At 38.2% G+C, this 22850-nt stretch overlaps 2 protein-coding genes and 1 pseudogene across 2 annotated transcripts; all 3 read left to right on the top strand.

The window, feature by feature from the left end:
• The first annotated feature begins 8112 nt into the window (after positions 1-8112).
• Positions 8113-12695, top strand: igfbp6a (insulin-like growth factor binding protein 6a). Its single transcript, XM_066672495.1, has 4 exons — positions 8113-8513; positions 9659-9693; positions 10239-10358; positions 11155-12695. Exons 1-4 carry the CDS (start codon positions 8183-8185, stop codon positions 11266-11268), a joined length of 600 nt encoding a protein of 199 aa, XP_066528592.1. The 5' UTR covers positions 8113-8182; the 3' UTR covers positions 11269-12695.
• A 574-nt stretch (positions 12696-13269) lies between these two features.
• pip4k2cb (phosphatidylinositol-5-phosphate 4-kinase, type II, gamma b) lies at positions 13270-20141 on the top strand. Its single transcript, XM_066672760.1, has 10 exons — positions 13270-13410; positions 13744-13841; positions 14798-14894; positions 16008-16154; positions 16406-16552; positions 17123-17161; positions 17632-17745; positions 19287-19545; positions 19747-19850; positions 20012-20141. The coding sequence occupies exons 1-10, from the start codon at positions 13270-13272 to the stop codon at positions 20093-20095; spliced, it is 1230 nt and encodes a 409-aa protein (XP_066528857.1). The 3' UTR covers positions 20096-20141.
• A 1099-nt stretch (positions 20142-21240) lies between these two features.
• On the top strand, positions 21241-22307 carry LOC136697279 (G-protein coupled receptor 182-like; annotated as a pseudogene).
• The last annotated feature ends 543 nt before the right edge of the window (positions 22308-22850 follow it).

Here is a 22850-nt window from a genome sequence, read left to right as displayed (position 1 = left end):
ACAGATCCCCAAACCTGCATCTGTGAAGTGAACTGCAGGGAGAATGCGTAGACAGGACAGCTCTCTGTTTTGTTGACCTGCTGCCCTGGAGACTGCTGGGATACAGCGGGCATTTCCTCATTATCTCTGCATTAAATAATGTAGTCTGTGATTTTTTTTTTCATGAGAAAAAAAATAATGCCAGTGTTTCAGGTGAAGGTTCATCTTGAGGCTGAGAAATAGGTTTTAGCAAGGAAAGTCGTCTTAAATCTAATCAATCGATCAATCAATCAATCAAATATTTTTCATCCTGAAATTGTTCTGGGAATATTAATTGTTTACTAGATATATCAGCTGTAAGAATCTGGTTGTTGGCTTGTTTTACATGATTGTATTTGTTGAAAGTGAAACAGACAGTTCTCCACCAAGAAAGGGCACTTAGAACATGCAAAATGATCTGCTAATGGAATAAGCCACTTAAAAAAAGACAACAAAACAAGACTGATTGTACACAAATAGGTTGAATATCCTTATAATATTCTTAAAATAGTCTCACAATCAGAAATATTAGATATATCGACTAGATTTAAGAGGATTTCTCTTTGCACTGAAGACACTGAGACCTTCTGACCTCGTTGAACTGCTGACTGATGAGAAAATGGCTCTAAATTAATGAAGATGAGCTATGTGTCTCGCTCTGAACATGTCTTTCACTCTCAGAGAGTTATGACACTTTAACATCAGCCAAAACCCATCAGAACATCCCTGCTGTATATGTTATACTGGTGAATATACCTTTGGTTACATGCCATTTCCACCAGGAGATGTGGAGATAACACTAGGTTTCTAAGGAGTTCCCTAAATGTGTCTAGAGCTGCAGATTAAAACACACACGCACACACACACACACAAACACACACACGTCTAGACTGGGAACTCCCTGCTGTTTTTTTTTTAATAAAAATCAAACCAAAAGACAAAGAGGCTTTTTGAAATCGATCTCATTGTGAGCATTTCTGAGTAATGTAAGAAAGCTTCATTTTCATGGAGAGTGGCATGAGCTGACGTCATCTGGAGCAGAATAGTAAGAGTACTTGATTTTTTAAGGTCCCTGATCCCTGTTTTGTTTAATCAGTGTAATGATTAGGGCAGTCAGTATGTTCATTATGTTCCTATTCATGTGTTCTGTTGTTTAAAATGGCAGCAAATATAAGAATCCAGGATTAGTCAGCTTTGTCTAACTGTGTTCATTTCATATCAAACACATGCGCAACATTAGTAACACATCACAATTTTAACAGACAATTAAACCACAGCCACTCAGGCCAAAATTCAGCTAGTGGGCTTACCCCTAAACCCCCTGCTGTGTCTGTTGAAAATAACCCCAAATTGAAAATGTATTTGAACATTAAACATACTTTTCAGCCATTTTAACAACCAAAACACAGTGTTTAAGTTCAGAAGCTGTTTCCTTCAGGGCCCATTTTCTTTAGTGCGTCACAGATCTGTTTCTGACGCACAGGAACCTCTTACTGTACCATCTTTGAGCTGGAACACTCTCCGGACAATAACTCAAATAAAACTAACTCATCACTCACACAGGGCGGCTCCCTTGCTTCCTGCCAGTTGTTCTTAATCAAAAGACTGATAAGTGCACCTAACCTAACGAGGGGAATGTCCATCAACTGAGGTCATCAGGACCTGGACAACAAGCCCTGACCCCAGGACAGATTTACACTCACTGGCTATTTTATCAGAAACCTCTCCCTGACAATTCCACATCTGTTTACATCAGTTTAGAGTCCACCGCCCAATAAATATATGGGTAAAATTGGTCCCGATGGCTTACTTTAAGTGTAGATTTGTAAGAAGTGCCAGTGAGTGAAATTACATGGTGTTGGTAAAAAAGCCACATTTAGAAAATAAGGAATTAGCAATTAATTATAATTTCTAAATTAAAACTCATTTACACTGGGATTTGAAAAGGGTTAATACTTCCCAAACTGTTTTTTCTTGATCTCTTAATATCGTTTTGGTTTCTCTTTAATATCTTTGTAGCTCCTTGTTAATATTACTGTGGTTTCTCTTTATTTTAATATCTCTGTATTTTCTCTAGGCGGCACAGTGGTGCAGCAGGTAGGTGTCGCAGTCACACAGCTCCAGGGGCCTGGAGGTTGTGGGTTCGATTCCCGCTCTGGGTGACTGTCTGTGAGGAGTTGGTGTGTTCTCCCCGTGTCTACGTGTGTTTCCTCTGGGTGCTCTGGTTTCCTCCCACAGTCCAAAAACACATGTTGGTAGGTGGATTGGTGACTCAAATTGTGTGTGTGTGTGTGTGTGAGTGAATGTGTGTGTGTCTGTGTTGCCCTGTGAAGGACTGGCGCCCCCTCCAGTGTGTATTCCCGCCTTGTGCCCAATGATTCCAGGTAGGCTCTGGACCCACCGCGACCCTGAACTGGATAAGCGGTTACAGACAATGAATGAATGAATGTATTTTCTCTCCAATTCCTCCACAGGTCTTCATCTCTGTATGTAGTGTCTTACTGACAAGAGTGTGATCAGAAGGAGAGAATGGTGGTGGTGGTGGTGGTGCTGGTAGTGGTGGTATTGAGAGTGTGGGGGTGAATTTAAGGTGGAATGCAGTAATTACTCCAGTTAGGGAATGTGAGCAGCTTAGCTTCAAGCCATTCAGCTGTGCTTGCTTTCCCCACTGTTCCCCGCCCTGAAAACCATCTCCTTTCTGACTCAGACTCGACACCCTCATTTTTTTTTTTCTTCTAACAGAGAATCAGCTGGAGAGATTCCTGCTGTTAATCTTCAGCTTAGAGGAGTGACGAGAGAGGGAAGGGTGGACAAGTTGTAACTGATTTGTGGCATGACACACCGGCTCATTTCTGTGAGGGCGAGACCCCCAACAAAGGCCTAATTCTTTTCTATCTCTTTTCTTTCTTCATTGTTCACTTTAACCAAAACTGTCATTGCCAGAGGCATCTGAACACAACCCTCTAACTTGCTTGTTACTGGAAAAAGGCTCAGTATCTCTCCTGATGTTATCCTGCAGTTTATATTCTGTGGTTTAGCGATATTTCAGATGTTCTACAATGAACACTCACACAGTGCTGTCTCTTTATTGTTTACACATGTTTTTTTTATTTGACTCCTTACACATTCTCAGCTGAAAGTACATCTCTGTGTGTGGGATGAAGCGTGTACTGTTTTTCCCCACAACTAAGACCAAGGGCATCTATGTTATTTATTGAAATAGTATCAATATATGTGGGTAAAGCCATGCTGATAACACAAGAGTTCCCTGAGAGTGCTGTAGTACATTGGAGTGCATATATCTATCACATATTCACATTATCTTACATTACGTTCTGCTTGCAAATGAAAAATCTATATACATGCAGGTGGCCCCTACAAGGCCCCTGACAACATCAGCTTTCCTAATGACCTACTTTTCCCTGCACTAAGACACAGTTTGAAAACCACTGAGCAAGATGTTTGAGCAAATAATGCTGAAGATTCTAAGCAGTAGTTTCAAATCACTTCATAGAGGCCAGTCTATATATAAATCAGCCTTTAGACTGGTGGGGGGGTTGTGTGTGTGTGTGTGTGTGGGGGGGGCACTGTAACTGGTGGAGAGGAAATACAAGTTGTATTTGTACTGTAGACATAGAGACGCCTGGTTCCATTCACCACCACTTTGAATGACTTTGTTTACATCTCAACCACTGAATGTCTCAACCACTTATGTGGAACATTTGAAAAATTGCCTATCCTAAAGTACCTCCCCTCCCACACGTTTTCCCTCCTATTCAACTAATCCACTAATTAAAAAGCTTTCCTTTGGGGGAAACCTGGAGGGTAACACCAGTAGGTTCAGAGAAGGGGGTTCTCCAGGGAAAATATTTTCATAACTTGGTCTGGATTCTGGATGCTGGGTCATATGTGGAGTAATTTTCTTGAGAGAGAGAAAATATGAGCAGTTACTCTCCACTCTTGTGGCCTACTTCTTCTGTTGGGCAGAATGAATCTGCTCTTTGCATCATTTTTGCCAGAGGATTTTGTGCAGACCCAGCTGGTTTTCCAGAACAATTCACTGGAACAATGAGGCCATTTGGCATCTACGGTCAATCTACTTGATCAGAACAATAAGACAATCGGCCCATGGCCAGACACTGCTATATATTATAAGTAGGGTCCATCACGATCTTATAAGCCTAGTGATTACTGTGAAGTAAAATAACACTGGTCGGCAATTTTCTGTTTCTTTTTATTTCAACTGAATATTCATTTGAATTATTGTATATTATTTCTACAACAATGTCACCATATGATAACTATTAGACTTCATAGTAGATATCACTTGACAGATAATTTTTGCAGTGTAGGTTTAACTACAATTCTTCTGGAGCCAAGATTTTAAGTTGTTCTCACACGTTTATAATAGCAGCAAACTGGAAATGTTTCCAACTGATCCACCTCTGCAACAATGAGCATTAATCTTATTCCACTCATTCCCTTCCAAATGCACCTCTTTATATTGGCACTACATTCTTCTATTTCTGCTTCTCTTCAATAGAATATAAATATTAGCCTTTCTGCCAGCATTTAGAATTATTTACAGTTGTTGGCCTTGTTTATAATTACAAAAATGTCTTGAGATGTTACATTTACATCCCATCATCTTATCATTTTTTGCCCATTATGAAGAGTCTTGTGAACGCCTCATTACATGATGTAACAAATGGGACAATAAAGGCATAAAATTTCTTTCTACCTTCATTTTCTGAATCGAACACTTCTACACAAAATTTCAGCATTAAAATAATAACTCACACTTATTCCCAATAATAATATTATTATTATAAATATTCATTCATTCATTATCTGTAAGTGCTTATCCAGTTCAGGGTCACAGTGGGTCCAGAGCCTACCTGGAATCATTGGGCGCAAGGGGGGTAAATACCCTCGAGGGGGCGCCAGTCCTTCACAGGGCAGCACACACATTCACTCACACACATACACACCTACGGACACTTTTTAGTCGCCAATCCACCTACTAACGTGTGTTTTTGGACCGTGGGTGGAAACCCATGCAGACACAGGGAGAACACACCACACTCCTCACAGACAATCACCTGGAGTTATCTCTTTTTTTCAACTAACACAATGCTCTAATAATTTTAGTTCTGTCCAGACACAAATCTGTGATTTTACAGGCAGATGGCACTTTTTCATTTAAAAAAAGTCAAAAAATAAAAAATAAAATATTGCAGATTCTGATCACCGCTACTGTATTTAGTCTCATAGGACACACACAAGAGACCCTGCCAATTTGCCAAATAAAGAAGAAAAAAACAAACATTATTTTAAGGAGTTTCTGAACTATTTACTTTGCCTTGATGGATGGTAAATGTTTCACTCCATACCTGGCCTGAGAGAGTGTAATTCTGGTAGAAGCTGAAAATAAAAATACCAGAAAGACCCTGAAAAAAACATTTAAAAAGCTCCATATTTTTTTCACATACTTCACCCACTCAGATGCCCTTCGGGAGTGAGGTCATGGCTCAGTGTTTAATGACCTCTTGTTTTGTTTTTTTCTGTCGCTGTGCTGATTTGGCTGATGTCGTAATTAATTCCTCGCAGGAGGAAAAAGAGCTCGGCATCATCAGGGTCTGTGAGTGACAGAGGGAAAAATGCCCTGGCCCTCCCTCTCCACCCTTTTGGAGTTGATGTTTAAGCTCTCTGAGATATCCAAGGAAACGCGTCACAGATCCCAAATATCCACAGAAAGTTGTTTATGTGTGTTTTCCTGAGATCATGGGTGTGTGTGTATGTGTTGTTGGCAACAGAAAGCCCACCTGCACTTCATGGTGTTAGGACCCCCATCTTAACTCAACCTACTCTTTCACCTGGGATTACAACACACTTCTGAGAGATGGGTGCTGATCTTATGAGGTGAATATATAGTTTTGCAGGACACTTATCATCACAATGGAAGCGTAACCACTTTGCGATGATCAGTTTCCTCTGACTCATCGGATACAATAGAGCATTGACTCTTTTTGGATATATAAACACATAGCTGGTATAACCTCAATGGAATAGCTTGGGGTTTTGGAGCAGTGGAATGGCATTCTTGGGAATGTCTGAGATACATCTGAGACTGTTACTGGAGCAAAAGAGAAACAAATTCATTGAAATCAAATTGTGAATGAAATGGAAGTTTATAAAGTCATGCCCAATGTCAAGTGTCAGAATTATGGGTGCATTTGGTTTTGAGGCAGTGGGACTATGTTCACTGGAGAAATGGAACTCTACCCAATACTTTTGGGATAATCTGGGATACAAATATGTGACCTCTGTATGAGGCTGAATGACATCAAGTGTGCTCAGCATTGTTTTGATATGTGTAATATAAAGCGTATCGAGAAGAGGAATGCACTTCTGATATCTGCCCTTCCTTTCACAGGGAACTGCGTACGCCTCTATGAGCATCCTGGGTTGTTGTTTCATGCCGAAATGCTGTGTAATATTTAACTCTTATTTCCGGTGCAGTTTCTCTGAGGCAGTAAAACAAGCCGTGTCTCGCCAAATGCTGTTTCTCCTGAAAATGACACATACTGAGCTCCAATAAACTAGACCCTGCCATGACAACGTCACACACACACACACACACACACACACACACACACACACACACACACAGCAGATTAGTTCCTCTAACTCACTACAGAAGCATGTGTTCAAACTGTTATTGATGCTATGAATGACTCTTCTCTCCACTGCGTTTTAACAATTCAATTGCAACATTTTGGACATCACACAGAGCAACAATAGCCGCATTTAGGTAAATAACTGAAGATATTATTTATAAAGGGCTTGTGCAGTTAAACACTGTTCAGAACAAACACACACAAAAAAAAATCCTAGCAGCCAAAATGATCCCTGAAATAAATGTTATTAAAACAGCTTGTGAAAGCTCCTCTTATCTATTTCTCAGTCGATCTAAACCTGGGTTTTCTATAGAATAATAAAATGACATTTAAATGATCTGTGTTGGAAATCTAAATAACCTCCTGAAGCTTCTCTGTGACTTGCGATTCATACAGCTGGAGAAAATAAAATATTCACTCTGGGGTTTTATGAATATATTTTTTTTTTCACTTAGGAGCGAACTCAGGCATTTGTGCGCACTCAAATCTTAACCTGATGTTGTGTAATTTATTTAAAACTACTAAACATGCAGTGTTTGCATATTACAGGAATTTGATACGTCTGAATACATATGGGCACATTGGGGGCATTAGGGAAGGAAGGGATGGGGGTTCTAACTAGGTGGAATTTGGATAAATGATTATTATTTAAAATAAAATGGGAATGGGAAATTACTCAATTGTAAACATGCAACTTGTCCTATTATAAATTTTCAATTTAAAATATTTATCCAAAATAGAAAATAAAAAATCTACTCACACATTACTGAGCTAACCTCTAACCTGTGATCCAGCTTTTCCAATGTGGGGTATACGGTTAGTGTTAGTGTTTTGGACACAGTTTTAGTAAAAGGTTCTTTGACTTTTAACAATAGCAGAACCCACCTGCAAACACCTGACTCATTTTGGACAGATTTCTGGTCTCTGATGTGAAAGAGGAAACCCTTCCTCTGTAAATGTGTCAAAATGTTTGACTGGTATTGTACTTGAGTAATTGTTTATAATTCTTTGGAATGCTTGTAAAAGCGCATGTTTCACCTGACACTGTGTAATCACAAATCAAAGATAAATCAAAGATACACCCAGAGGGCTTCTTCTGTTCAAATAAAACCAACACAAACAAATAATAAATAAAACCAGTGCTTATGAGCTCCAAACACCTTCATAAATCCAAAGAACAGTGGGTCATAAAGAAATGGGAGGGGAGTCCATATTTGATTGCTGAGGTGAAGTTAAACAATTGAAAGCTATCAAATACCCTCCCATTTTTCCTGCATTTTTTGCCCTTTTAACCCCCTCCCACTTTGCCATCTGAGGCTTTTAAAAGCAGTGGAAGGAGCATAGAGTCAGTCTTTATCTTTTTTCTTCTTCTGGAGGACTGAAGAACCCAAGAACAAAACAATATTACTATTATTATTAATAGTATTATTATTATTATTATTATTATTATTATTATTATTATTATCCCAATTCTCAGTGCAGAGATGCCATCTCTTTACAAGATGCTAACATTAGTGCTAACCATACAGATGCACATGTTTGGCTCCTACTGTCTCCCATTCACAGCAGGGCTGAAGAAGCTTCGGGGGTCCCAAGGGCTCTTGAAGGGCCACGTCTCTGGAAGTGATTTGTCCCAAGAAGACAGCACTTCACTGCTGGCTCTCGGAGAACCCTGCGGGGTATATACCCTCTCCTGTTTAAAGGGGCTTCGATGTGTGCCCTCTGAAGGAGAACAAAGTCCCTTACAGGCTTTACTCCAGGGACGAGGGATCTGCAGGAGCATCAAAACCAAAATAGAGACCCCTACTCCAACAGGTAAGCCCCTATAACTTCAGCTGTGACCAGCATTAGAAAAATCTCTCTTAGAAAAACCTCAATCTTAAATTTTGTCTCTCAATTGCTTTGCAAGATTTGAAAACTGTTGGATTTTTATTTTGTTTTAACATTTTTATCAAATATAAATTTGCCTCTAGCCTCCCTAGTGTTATCTTCAAATGTAGTAAAATCATCTTAAGTTTACTGGATATATGTAACTTTTCTCTGTAGAACATCATCACTAGTATATGATATGATAATTCAGGTATTCCTAAAAAAAGAATGTGTAATTTGATAGACAGACAGACAGACAGACAGACAGACAGATAGATAGATAGATAGATAGATAGATAGATAGATCAGATTTCCATTGAGTTCTTCTGAGAGACTTGGAGAAGAGAGCATGTGAGACAACAAAAATGCTTTTAAAATAAAGGTATTACTATTTGAAAATACAATGGTTTGTAACTGTGTATCTTTGTTGTATTGCTGTAATAACGTAGTAATGTCAATATTATAAAACAAATGAGAAGCAGTTTAACGTTTTTTGTGATAAAAGTATTTTATTAATATTAAGTCTTTTATTAAAATATTTTAATATGTTTAAGGTGAGTGTGTGTGCATTACTTTCACATATAAAATATCCTCTTTATACTTTAAGCAAAATATAGGGAGCGTGTTCAATGGAGGTTCACTGTGAACATATCATTTAAATATACATATGCACATTACAGTGAGGCACAATGAGTGACAAAGAAAGTGAGAACAATATTGCATATAAGACTGTTCCTTATTGAATGGGTAATTCACGACAGCTCCCATCTCACTGCTGCACAACACACACAACACAGGGGTCAGTAGTAACAAGACAGGTAGTAACGTACAAGGATGGTGGATCAACTACATAAAAAAACATGGTGCCACACAACAACAGATGATAACAGTATGTGACAATATGAGAGTCTCAGTTCTACAGGGGCATGGTGCATGCTTGGGCATGGCTGCATTCTAAAAGCATGACAACGAACCCCGCAACATCAGCACAGCACTAATATACATCTCCCCATTTTATGTTTTATTTCTGCATTCAATGGCCGACATTTTATTTCTGTTTTCACATACATCTAAATTGTTTCTCTTTCCAGAATCCAGGCCTTCAACGAGTGACAGCAGTGAAAAGGTAATAACTCTTGTCCACACTGAAGTAATGGATGTTATTAAAGGTACAATCAGTCAATTCCATAGCAGCTCCAATCATTTTAAAGATGTTCACGTCAGTTTATGTCAGTTGTCATGAATGTCTTTTGTAGACTAATATATGATAAACGTATGGAATGACATTCTTTCATTCCCAACCTGAAATCAATCTTTATTGATTTGATTAATTGATTGACTGATTGTTTGATTAAGCCTTACATAAATAAAGATAATACAAAATACAACACAGGATGACTTTGTTATATTGAAAATGTAAGTGCCTGAACTGCTTTAAAATGTTCAATGAGTTTCTAATAACAATTCGACTGAAACAAAGAAAAGACAGCCTCTTATTTTGTTGATTTATTTGGAGTTCATTCAACTACATTTTAAGGAAGCCCTGTAAATTTAAGCTAAAACTGCAATGTGTTTTTACAATATAAATCCTTGAGTTTGTAAATTCATGGAAATATTGCATGTTGTTTAAGACAGTGTCCCAATACTTTTGTTGCCCATCTCTTTTCTCAGGGCCCCTGCCGTAAGCAGCTGAACTCAATTCTGCAGAAAATCGATCTCACGGCCATTCAGTTTGAAAAAGACATCTACATCCCAAACTGTGACAAACAAGGCTTCTACAGGAAGAAACAGGTCAGATGCAGATTCTAATTCAGATTAAAGTAGGATTAAATACACATTAAATAGGGCGACCTATGTGAGGGGGGGTAATTGGATGAGTTTTACACCTTTATTTGCTACACATGGGAAAATGGGATTTTCTTTCTTAATTCATCTGAGAACTTACATTTACGTTTCGGCGTAGCTGCTCGAGATGAGGGTAGGTACATGCCTTGCCTTGCCTTGCCTTGCCTTTGCCTGACGTGAACAAGGACTACTGACGTGCAGACTGAACAATTAAATGTTTACAGAGAAGGTTATCGACCAATAACGGTAGCCCTACAGTCAGACCGTCCAATCAGAAGATTTTAGGCTACTTCACCACGCCCCCTTCTCACTCAAGCGAACCAATCGGAGTAGGGGAGGGCGGGACTAGTTTATGAACGAAACTTGTCGAAGTTCTATGTAAGCGCTAGAAAAACAAAATCCCGGAAATTTTTAAGTCTAAAAAAGAGGACATGTCCGGGTAAAAGAGGACGTCTGGTCACCCTAACATTAAAGGAGTTATCAGTCATGCTTACATGAATAACAGCAATTAAATAAAAATGATTCTTTATGACTTTACATTTGAATATTTGCATATATTTGACTTTACAGTGTAAAACTGTAGTCTCTGAGTGAATAAGTTTAGACGGTTTTAGTAGCGATCATGACTCTGTGCCCTTTTTTAACGTTTTTCACACATTAATCAAAAACGTTAAGAACATTGCCACCTCTCAGTATGCATCTACTTGTGGTTTAACTTCCTGTGTATTGTCTGTGTTTTCAGTGCTGGTCATCGCGAGGGACGCAGCGAGGTCAGTGCTGGTGCGTCGATCAGAAAGGAACCAAAATTCCGTCTAGCACCACAGACGACGGATCTGTTTCCTGTAGCGGAGTTTAATAAGAGTAATCAAAACAAAGGACTGTAATGAGACGAGTGACTTTAAATTTTCTGAACGTTAAACCACAGAGTGAGCTTTACTGTCAAAACGGATTTCCTATTAAGTGAAATCATCTTAAATCTAGTACATATATTTCATATTTCTTATTTTAAAAATTGTCGTTGGATAATGTCTGGGTTTTTTTAGACAATGTTTCTTATGGGCAGATAATTTGCTTATTTAATTATTTTACAGTAAACTGAGATACTCCGTAAAGGGAGTAAAAACGTCTAGAAAAAGTACATGAGAATGAGAAATTTATAAATATATTCACTAGACATATTATGATTTCAGTTAGAAAGACTTTAATTTTGCAGTGTGTTGTTAATATATGATGTTACAATGCCCTCTAGTGGGAATACTCTAGGGTCAAGAAAAAAGAAAAAAATAACGTATTTAACATATTTCTTTGGTGTTTTCTTGTTTGGTTTTGTTCCAGTATTCGTTTTAGGAGACATGCTTTAAGTTTTGACAAAAAATCTGCATCCAGTCCTCCAAAGTTCAGTCTTAGAAATTGGTTGCACTTTCATTAAGTTAATCCACTGTGCCAGACAGTCCACCATCATAAGAACACCAGCAGCTTCTTATGATCTTCTTTTCTCAGTGCTGATTTTTTTCTCTTTCCAGCTCCACATTTTCTAATTGTATGCTTATTTGGTTCCCCGTGGTTCTAATGGTATTCCAGGGTTTGAATGGGTCATCAGGATTCTGATGGCAGATTAATTTGGCTCCTCAGGATTCTGATGGCAGGTTACCAATGGTTTTTCAGGACTCCAACTTAAATGTATTTATTTTTTATTGAGGAACCAAGAAGTTTTCAGTTGTTGTTCTTACAGTGGAAAGATGGACACAAACAACTGTGGATATGTTCCAATTTGAAGCGATAGTGGCGCTTGATTTTTCTCCTTTTACTTAAAGTTGAAAGCTTTAAGTGCTGTTGACAGTTCTGGGTCAGACATAGCTATTATGAGTCCCAATGTCTCTGCTGAATAAGATTTTGAACCTTTATGTTCCTTGTGTTCTCCGGTTCTTCCTTTTTTTTTTTTTTGGCCGTGGTCCTGACTTCATATGTACATATATTTATAAATTATATAATTATATGTAATACACTGACTAATTGTATGTCAATATCCTCAGTTTTCCAGATCAGTGAAACTGTGTAAAACCTATTTTCTTACTGTATGCATTCCTAACTTAAACATCAAAATTATTTATTGATATTCTCCTGTTTGTATGCCTTTGTTATTATTTATCTTTTTATTATTAAAGGCTGAATCAGAGTGTTTTATGGGACAGAATAAAATGCAAACGTGGAACACTGTGACTGTCCACTTTCATTAACATGACCATGATGATGCCACCATTTTGAATGTTTTTGTTTTTAAAACATTTGACAAAAGCTGTCAATAAAGAGCTGTGATTTAAAAATGCTGAGAATATTGTTTATCTTATTGCAAATAAATCATTAATGTCATTAATCATTAATGAGAAAATGAGGTTAAAGAGAAATTCCAAACGTTTCTCAAAATTCACAAGCTTAGATTAAAGAAAGCCAGAGAGAGAGAGAGAGAGAGAGAGTCACATGGAGATCAAATGACCCAGTAGGAAAAAAGTGATTTTCCACTCAAGCATTTTTACATTTTATTTCTGTTTATTTTGTATTTAAATTGCATTTATATTCTCTTTAAACCCTTTTTCAGTTTTGTCTGAAGTTATTCACTGTATGAGTGACGTATTAAAAAACCCCTGAGATTTTGACATAGAAAACACAGACATACAAACAAAACAAAATAAACCACGCCCACAGGACTCACCTGCGTCTTTCACTCCACTCTTTCACTGAGGACGCTGAGCTGTAGGTGAGAAAACACCTCCTGTAGAGGAGACACTAGGATCATTTGGAGAGAATGCCAGGATCCGAGTCTGTCTCTTTCACTTCTCATTGAGCTGTTTCTGTAACCATGGCGTCTCCCAGCAAGTCTCCCGTCTTCAAATTGTCTCGCACCAAAAGTAAGAAGAAGAACTTTGTCCAGCAGAAGGTGGAGGTTCTGAGGGCGAGCGACCCGGTTCTCACTGTATTTATGTGGGGCATTAATCACACGGTAAACCTCTCTCCCTCTCTTTCTCTCTCTCTCGCTCCATGTATGTCTTTCATTCTTTCTCTGTATTTCACTCTGAATTATCTCTTAAAGGGAGGATTTTTATTTGGTACTGCATGGTTCTAATAGCAGGTTTACTTAGTTCTCAGGGCACTGATAGTATTTCAAGTTTCTAAAGTTCTCTAGGAGTTTTCTGCAGGTTCTAATTGTTTGCTTCTCTTTGGTTTTCCAGGGTTCTAATAGTCCTTCATGTTCAGTTCAGTTGCTTTAATGAACCTCACTTGGTTTTGTTTTAATGAAACCTGCTAAGCACTCTTTCTTATTGCTTCTCCTCAGATTAATGACCTCTCTCAGGTTCCGGTTCCTGTTATGCTGCTTCCAGATGATTTTAAAGCCAGCAGCAAAATCAAGGTCAACAACCACCTCTTCAACAAGTATGAGCCAAAGACCATCATCTGTTCATCGCAGTCACTGTACCAGATTTCACTGTGCCCTATTCAGGAAGCAGTCCAGGTTAAAACCCAGGCTAGAACTCAACCTTATTCAAATAGGCTTGGACACACAGAGCCTCATTCAAATAACATGAGACAAAAGAGGATGCTCTGGAAGAAGAGTCCTCCAGAGAAGTATACATTTTGATGGGGCTCCATCCAAATCCTCACAGCCTTCCTAGAAGATTAGAGACATTCAATGCAGTACAAGAGGTACTAACTCTATATAAACAGCCTTTAAACCAGAAAAAAATGGTAGGACGAGCAGGTGTCCACAAAATTATGTTTTGTTTGTTTGAGTAAAAAACAGCAAAAGGAGCTTTTCTCTAACTCCTAATCTGTTCTGGTATTCTCACACTGAGCCCTGTGAGGATTTGAAGATTACAGCACAGTGCTGCTCTGTTTAAATGATTCTCAGGCTCAGTATTTACTTCAACCATCCACATAGTTACAGTTATAATAAAGTATTATTATTACCTTTGTTTATAAGCTGAGGTTGACAGTATTAAAGAAGTGAGATGAACACATGAAACTAAAGGCCCGGTATAATAATGTCAACTTAAATGTATTACCACTGAGTGTTATAACAAAGAAAATGACCAGATCTGACACATGTCATGATAAAGCCTGCCTTTTAACATTATTTAATATTTTCAACTAATGCAATGTTATGGAGTCTGTAATTTAAAACATGAAAACGCTTTATAGTCTCCACAATTTAATGTGTTTTTCTGTGAAACGTGGGAGGGCTGTGGTTTCTCTGACTGGGCAGGGAAAAAAGAGGGTGAAATACATATGTAGAATATAATTTGGTTAATATTGCTATTAATGTATTCCACATGTTTCTTTCAGTTTGTATAAATTTGTAAAAATGTTATGTATCTCTGTTTTTGGCACAGGGAAAACCTTCCAGGACATTTTAAATTTAAAGAATACTGTCCACAAGTGTTCCGCAACCTCAGAGAGAGATTTGGAATCGAGGATCATGACTATCAGGTATTTTTCTGCATTTTCAGATTGAAATAAGTGGTTTACTTTAACATTTAATTGTTATTGTAGCAATATCTGTAATTTGTGAACTGATTTCTGCTCCTATTCCTGTCTGAGGTAGGCAGTAAATAGTTACATCTCCTTAAGTATATGTATTTAACATGTATTTATGTTTGTATGTATTCATTCCTGTGCTGCTTTGTGTTTGGTCACACCACTGGTTTTGGAAATGGTATACACACATCTGCTCCTGTCCTAGAAAGTCCTAAGAGACTTTGTAGCTTTGTGGTTGTTGAACAGGCGTATACATCATTTTATATTGTCAAATTTCTTCCTGGTTGTTTTGGTAAGAATGTGTGATACGGTGCCCCTTCTTGGAGGGAGGAAGACGTGTACCAACAGAATAAAAGGAGGATTACTCCAAAAGGGTAATCAATGACCTAATGAAGCCTAAGGGCGAAACGTTGTCAGGTTTGTGAGTTGCCTAGTGTTTTGTACTAAAATACATTTTTTAAGACTAAGTTTTGAGAGTTTGACTTCTCTGTCCTTGATTATAAAGACTTTCTTGAAGTCTATGCACCAATAAATTGTTTGACATATCAGAGGATTTGTATAGCCAGCAATTGGACTTTTTTGCAGCTGTACATATGAAGCCATAAATAGGACGGTAGCACGGTAAATATTTCTATTCTTGCAATGTCTAATTCAAGTTGAGGAATTTTTCTCTGTGATATCAAGATTGATTCAGTAAAGATCTTCTCCTATTGGCTATGCCTGAACTGAAGGCCTAACCTGTGAAATTAATGAGAGTGCAAGCACAGTCTGGTGCTGATATTGGATTATTAGTTCTGGAACAAAGGGACTGTTGGATGGAACTGCTTGGCAGCCTAAGGCTAGGAGGATTTATAACCCTCTTGCAGAATCTTGACCTTGGACTCGTTTGCAGCTGCCCTACAGCATCTCATTTCATTTCATGCTTATATGTAATAATTATGCAAAGTATAATCTTTATGGATTTACTAAATATACTGTATACGCTGAATTGGTTATAATAAGGTGTCTACAAACATTTGGATATTAAAAAGATATGTTTTGTTTTCCTTATTTTTCTCCCTTCAGGCCTCTTTAGTTCGCAGTCCTCCAGTTAAGGACGGAAAGGATTCAGACCAAAGGCTGCTGACCTCCTACGATCGGACACTCATCATCAAACAGATCTCTAGCGAAGAGGTGGAGGACATGCATCACATTCTCTCAGAGTACCACCAGGTAATCATGTTTAAAGGAACAATAAGGAGTAACCCTGTGATTGTTCATGGGATGGCTGTTATACAGATACCTAGTGGTTTGGAGGTGTCCACAGATTCTGTACTAAACCAAATGCCGGGAGCCCAATGCTGGGAGGATTTACACCTCTCTAGTGGACCTCACTAGCATTGGGCATAGTGACCTATTGATGTTTGGTGTTTTTATAGTTTTTATTGCATGTACATGTTGTAATATATATATTTTTCCCCCAGCACATTGTAACATATCATGGCGTCACACTTCTGCCTCAGTTTCTTGGCATGTATCGAGTTTCTGTTGACAGTGAACACACTTACGTCACTATCACCAGGAACATGTTCAGCCACAGACTCCTCGTCCACAGGAAATATGACCTGAAGGTAATCAAATGTATCCAGACACCTTTTATAATAACTGAACTTGTGCTTTTTAAAGCGCACATATTGAAAATACACAACAGAAAAACACTGACCAACAGATTAGAGCAGTCACACATGAGCCTAAGCTCACCATACCCAATGCTAAGAGTCTACCAGAAGGTATAAAGCCCTCCAGCACTGAGCTCCATGCAGTACCTCAGTGAGGCTCACATGACTGCCATCAAATCCTTACAGTTCCAAAAATATACTGTAAGACATTCCCTGAAAAAGAGAAGCTATTACTACAGTAAGAGAATTTAGCTCCTGATGAATCCCCTGTATTTTAGAAGGGCTATTTGAATTCCTAAATCTGTATGTAGTATAGCTGCCATATATTATAACTCCATGAACCACTAGAGGGCATACAAAGAGTTTAACAGTGATGAAACAAACTAAAATTATACAATATGCATAATATGTAAGTATTATTATAAGTTTTTATTATAAGTCCATGCATCCTGTATATGTTTGTTTTACCATTTATTACTGCTTTACTGTAGTAAATTAAAAAGCTCTCTTCTCCTTCTCCAGGGCTCTTTGGTTTCGCGTGAAGCAAGTGATAAAGAGAAGGTGATGTTTTGTGTTGTTACACTGCAACAGTTATACAAAGTGAAAACTTCTAAAGTCTTGTCAATAAATGTAATATTCCTCATTATGAGAATATGAGTAAGAATACTGTAAGATTATTCAACATGTTCCTAAAAGGTTTTACAGGTTTTAAAGTGATATCAGTTCTTTTTATCTAGAAAAAGTATGTTCATCACTTGCTTTAAGCATCATCTATTCAAAGAAGTCAAAGACCTCACCTAGGAAAAAGATTTTTTCACGGTCTAATTAACATATACTTACAAAAATCTCATGATGATTAATATTAGATCTACTGACTTGATTTAATATATTCTGTCTGCATATCCACAGCCCATAACCCTGCTCTGTAATCGTCTGTGTCTCACTTCCACCTGGTGGTTTTCTGAATCTGAACTCAAACAGGTTAAAGGTGCAGTTCACCATTCTTTTATTGTATTTTTGATGTGTTAAAGGTGAAAGACGTGCCCACCTTTAAAGACATGGACTTCAGGAACAACATGCAGAGAATTTACATCAGTGATGAAGAGCAGGAGAAACTGATGGAGAAACTCAGCAGAGATGTAGAGGTCAGTTTCATGTGTGTATTAATATTTTTTTATTTAAATTGAATATTACTCAATAAATACCTGAAGTTTTACTTAACCACATTTGCAAATTTACTTATTACTAATCTAATTTTCTTTTAAACCTTTGAGAAACCCATCACCAACCTGAAGGAGCAGACATTAGTGTAATGACCTGTTCTGCTGAATCATGTTTAACATATCTGCATCAGTGAGCCTTGGGCACATATGAATCTGATGCCAATTCCCAGCATGTCCACCCCTCAACAGGTGCCGTTGTTACTAGATAACCAATATCATTCCCAGCCCAGTCATTGCTTTTAATCTTGTGGCTGATAGATGCATACATTAAGAACAATTAGATAATAATTTCCATAATGGTGCATCACTAGAGGGCGGCACGGTGGCGCAGCAGGTAGTGTCGCAGTCACACAGCTCCAGGGACCTGGAGGTTGTGGGTTCAATTCCCGCTCCGGGTGACTGTCTGTGAGGAGTTGGTGTGTTCTCCCCGTGTCCGCGTGGGTTTCCTCCAGGTGCTCCGGTTTCCTCCCACAGTCCAAAAACACACGTTGCAGGTGGATTGGCGACTCGAAAGTGTCCGTAGGTGTGAATGTGTGTGTGTCTGTGTTGCCCTGTGAAGGACTGGCGTCCCCTCCAGGGTGTATTCCCGCCTTGCGCCCAATGATTCCAGGTAGGCTCTGGACCCCCCGCGACCCTAAATTGGATAAGCGCTTACAGATAATGGATGGATGGATGGATGCATCACTAGAACTTTAGCACCATAATTCCACTCTTAACTGAGTTAGAGTTCAACACAGAATCCAACGTTTCTGCATATTTTTGTGGCTGACTGAGTTCAGAGAGAGTTTTCCTAGTAATGAAGAGGTCAAAATGAGTTGTGTAACACCATTCTTCTGTATTAGGACATGTAGCTCTTCCTAGATCTGTAGATAATATATTTTTATACTATATGATTTATATGTATATTTTATGATTTCTCAGCTAAAAATATTTGACTCCTGTGAGGATCCTGTTCAAACAACAGCAGGAACCATGCACAAACGAAGGAAAACTTTCAGAAGCCAAACCTCCAGAATGAGTTTTGAAGATAATTTTTCACCCTGACATCTTTCTAGTACCGTGTTTTTTTTTTTTTTGTGGAAAATATTGTGGACACTTGATTGTCCTACATTTGTGAAATTGTGGATGTGAATACAGATATTTGTAATAGTCCATAATAAGATCACTGCTGTGTGGTCAGATCAGGAGCCGATTGATTCACTTAAGTCATCTCAGATGTATTACATGAACCACCATTCCTCCAAAGAATAGTTTTCTATTGCCTGAAGTTTCACAACCTAGTAACTCTTGGCATTGAACAGAATGAGTTTAGACACATGTAGAGCTGCTCCGGAACATCCCATTGAGGAGATTAATAGAAACGTGTGTATATACCATGTGTGCACATTAAAGTAGCTGGATTCAGGACCTTGTGCTCCATATTTCCATCTGTCTGCTGTCTATTGTTTGTGTATTTTCTGCAGTTCCTGGTGAGGTTAAAGATAATGGACTACAGTCTCCTGCTGGGAATCCATGACGCAGAGAGGTCCGAGCATGAGGAAGAGGAGGAGTATGAAGACTCTCCATATGAGGAAGAGGAGAAACATGAAAATGGGGTTCCTGCTGTGTGTTCTCTCAGCACATCCCCAGAGGGAATTGCCAGATACATAAGCACTGGTAGACCTCTTGGCCCTGGGGAGTTCCATCCGTCTGTGGACGTCTATGCCATCCACAGTTCAGTGGGTGAGTTACTGTGGAAACATGTGAGATTTTCATATTGTGAGATTATTTATAGACTCCAGCTCTGCTTTTGCACAGTTTTCTAATCAAAATATGTCCAGTGTGAATTGTGTTACATCAGCTCAACATGCTTGGAGGAGAAGATTAACTGCCCATTTCTGCTGCTCTTCGACTGCAAACCTGATCTGTGTTTTCTTCGCCCAGATGCTCCACAGAGAGAGGTGTATTTCATGGGTTTGATCAACATTCTGACATATTACGACACAAAGAAGAAAGCAGCTCATGCCGCAAAGACAGTCAAACATGGGGTAAGGATTTATCTGAGAACACTACAACACTGTTCTTCTACCTTTTACAGGGGTTAAATAGTTTTGTTCAACAGCTGATTATATTACAATGTATAATCTTAGTATTATTGTTATTATTATTATTATTATTGTTGTTGTTGTTGTGATTTTCCTCCCCCCAGTCTGGTGCTGAGATCTCCACAGTTCATCCAGAACAATATGCCAAGAGATTCCTGGAGTTCATTGCAAATATCATCTCTTACTGAACATATTTCATTCTGTAGAACAAAATAAAAAAAAAACCTAAAGTCATCCTTTGTACTTTCATGTAGAGTAATTTAAAGCTGATGTGTAAAATCTGAGGATTTAGAGACCTCACTGCTGAAAATGTGTAACTGCATGCAACATATTTTTGTTCGTGCTGTTTGGTAATCACAGATGACTGTTTCAATAATATGTTAAACACAGCCAATAAATAAATGAAACATTCCAATACAATGGTATTTCATTCTCTGAATTTCATGTTCTGACTTTTTTTCATTTAATCAACTTAATGTTTCTTTTTTTGCATGCATTTGTGTCTAATATTAGATATTATAATAATATTTTATAATTTGTTAAAACAGTTAAAAGAGACCTCTAGGACAAAAAAAAGAAACAAGTCATAATTCATAAGCATTATGAGAACATTGTGTGTGCATGTTATGGGAGTAATATTGCCTGTCACATTGAGCTCCTCATAAATCTGTTGTTGCAGATGTTGTGCTTGTTTTTGCTATGGAAATGGGTGGAAACCGTTTCCCCTGGAGATGGTCAGAGAGATCAGAGGTTAATTTGTGTCATTGCAGTTTGTCATGAATCTTTTCATAATCGGACTGGGGAAACAAAATCTGGGGTTTTTATAATCTTTTCTGTCAGAAAGCTCACTCACTCAGTCAGAGAAAGGAATTTTCCTCTTTTCTTCACTTCCACCAGTTCTGGCATGGTGAGTTTTCCTCATTTTACTTATATTTCAACATTTTTGTAAGCCTTAATACGCAATTTAATATCTAAACAGTGGTAAACAATATCCTCTAATCTTGCATCACTGTGAACATTAAAATAGGATTGATGTTGATCTGAAATGTTTTTGAGCTTTCAATTGATGTTACATTTTGTATGTTTTCTAAAAGTGATTTTGGTTTTTATTGTTTGGTTGAAAGTTTTTTTTTCTGATTAATTAGGTGGATCAAAAATTTACTTTTGTCCCTCAAACGTCAGTTGCACTACTTTTTTGATGATGGAATAAATTGGTAATGTGTTCATATGTGTTCTTATATTAAAACCCTGTGTTTGTTTGTCATATGTATGGTATTATATTGATTTATTTTAGTTGCTTGCTTAGGTCTCACAAATTTTCCTCTCTGAACAGATGGACTACAATGACACAGATTATTACCGGTGTACCTTGGAAGTCGACTATAACTCTCAACGGATAGCCCTTTTCTTGCTGCATTTATTGTTGTTTATGGCAGCTCTAACACTGAATGCCACGGTGCTTTGTCTGTACTGGCACCAGCGGCATTTGCACAACACCGTGCTGTTCTGCGTGCTCCAATTGAGCATGGCTGACTTCATGATCACCCTGATGTTGCCTCTATATATGCTGGAGATTGTGCTGGATCACGTGTGGCTTTGAGGTGACTTTCTTTGTGGGTTCTCTAGTTTAGTCATGTTGTTTAGCATTTATGCTAGCTGCTTTTTCTTGACATATATGTCTGTTGAGAAATACCTGGATATGGTTCGTGGCTCAGCACCTAAGGCCCAAAGCTTGGGGATGACTGAGAGAGGCAAAAGAAACCTGATTAGTGCTGGATTATTGATGCTAGCTCTGATACTAGCATCAATAAAGATGGCACACATTAAGATTCTTCACTTGCATGAGCCGGGATGCTATCTACATCCAGATCACAATTATACTGAGTGGGTAACGTCCATTATTATCATTCAGCTGTTTGTATAGTTCCTAGGCCCTGCAATTATTATAGTGACTGCCAATATGCTGGCAGCACGTGCAATTAAGACTAACCCTGAAGTCCAAGAAAGTAACTCCAGAAACGTATGGATTCTACATGTCTTCTACATGTCTATTCCCTCATTTATGTCCTCTGCTGGCTCCCCTACCATATTATCATGATTATAATTATGATAGAGCTCTTACAACCAAAGACCTTTGAGTGTAATGTGATAATACACCTGTCCTCTGCATATGCAGTGGTACAAACCATTTCGCTTGTCCACTGTTTGGCAAATCCAGTCCTCTACAGTGTCCTCAACATGAGTTTTCATGGAAAACTCATCAACATTGTTATAAGCCACATGCCGTGCCATGGTGCCAAGGAGCAGATGAGAAGTCCTTCCCCCAGAGAGGCCACAGCAAATAGGAGACAGACAAACAATACAAGAGAGAACAGCACCAGCCTGTCAGAGGAAATATAAAGAAAATGGCAGTCTGCGATTATAATTTAACTTGAATTATTATCATGATATCCACAACATACAGCGTTTGTTAAAGATATTGTATGCCTTTCTGGCAATCTGTAAAATATCTGTAAATATGAATAGCTCCCTATAATCTTCAGAAGACATACTGTTTAACTTTTGTATGCTTGTGAACATGTAATTACCTGTAACTTGCTAATAATATTGTGTATTAAATATTGTTTATTATAGTTTAATGTTCCTTGTGGAGTCTGGAATTTATAAATATGTGACACAATATTTTAGTCCTGCTAAAATCTGATTAGCCAGGATTTGCCCAAAGTAACAGTAAAGTATTTAATTAAGAGTCATGCTGCCTTACGTTGGTCTCAGTTTGAGCAGAAACATTTATGTAGTTTATGAAGTAGGGACTTTAGCACAGAGGGTAGGTCCTAAGTAGGGCATAAATAATAGGCATTATTAGGAGTACTCTATACTGCCTGTCTCTACACAATTCTCCATATTCTGCAAGACATACTCTCTACACCCTCCTCCCTCTTT

Source organism: Hoplias malabaricus, chromosome 5, assembly GCF_029633855.1.
Source record: "Hoplias malabaricus isolate fHopMal1 chromosome 5, fHopMal1.hap1, whole genome shotgun sequence".
In the NCBI taxonomy this organism is placed as follows: Eukaryota; Metazoa; Chordata; class Actinopteri; order Characiformes; family Erythrinidae; genus Hoplias; species Hoplias malabaricus.
The sequence above is the reverse complement of the archived record's forward strand: the minus strand, read 5'-3'. Positions and strand labels throughout refer to the sequence as shown.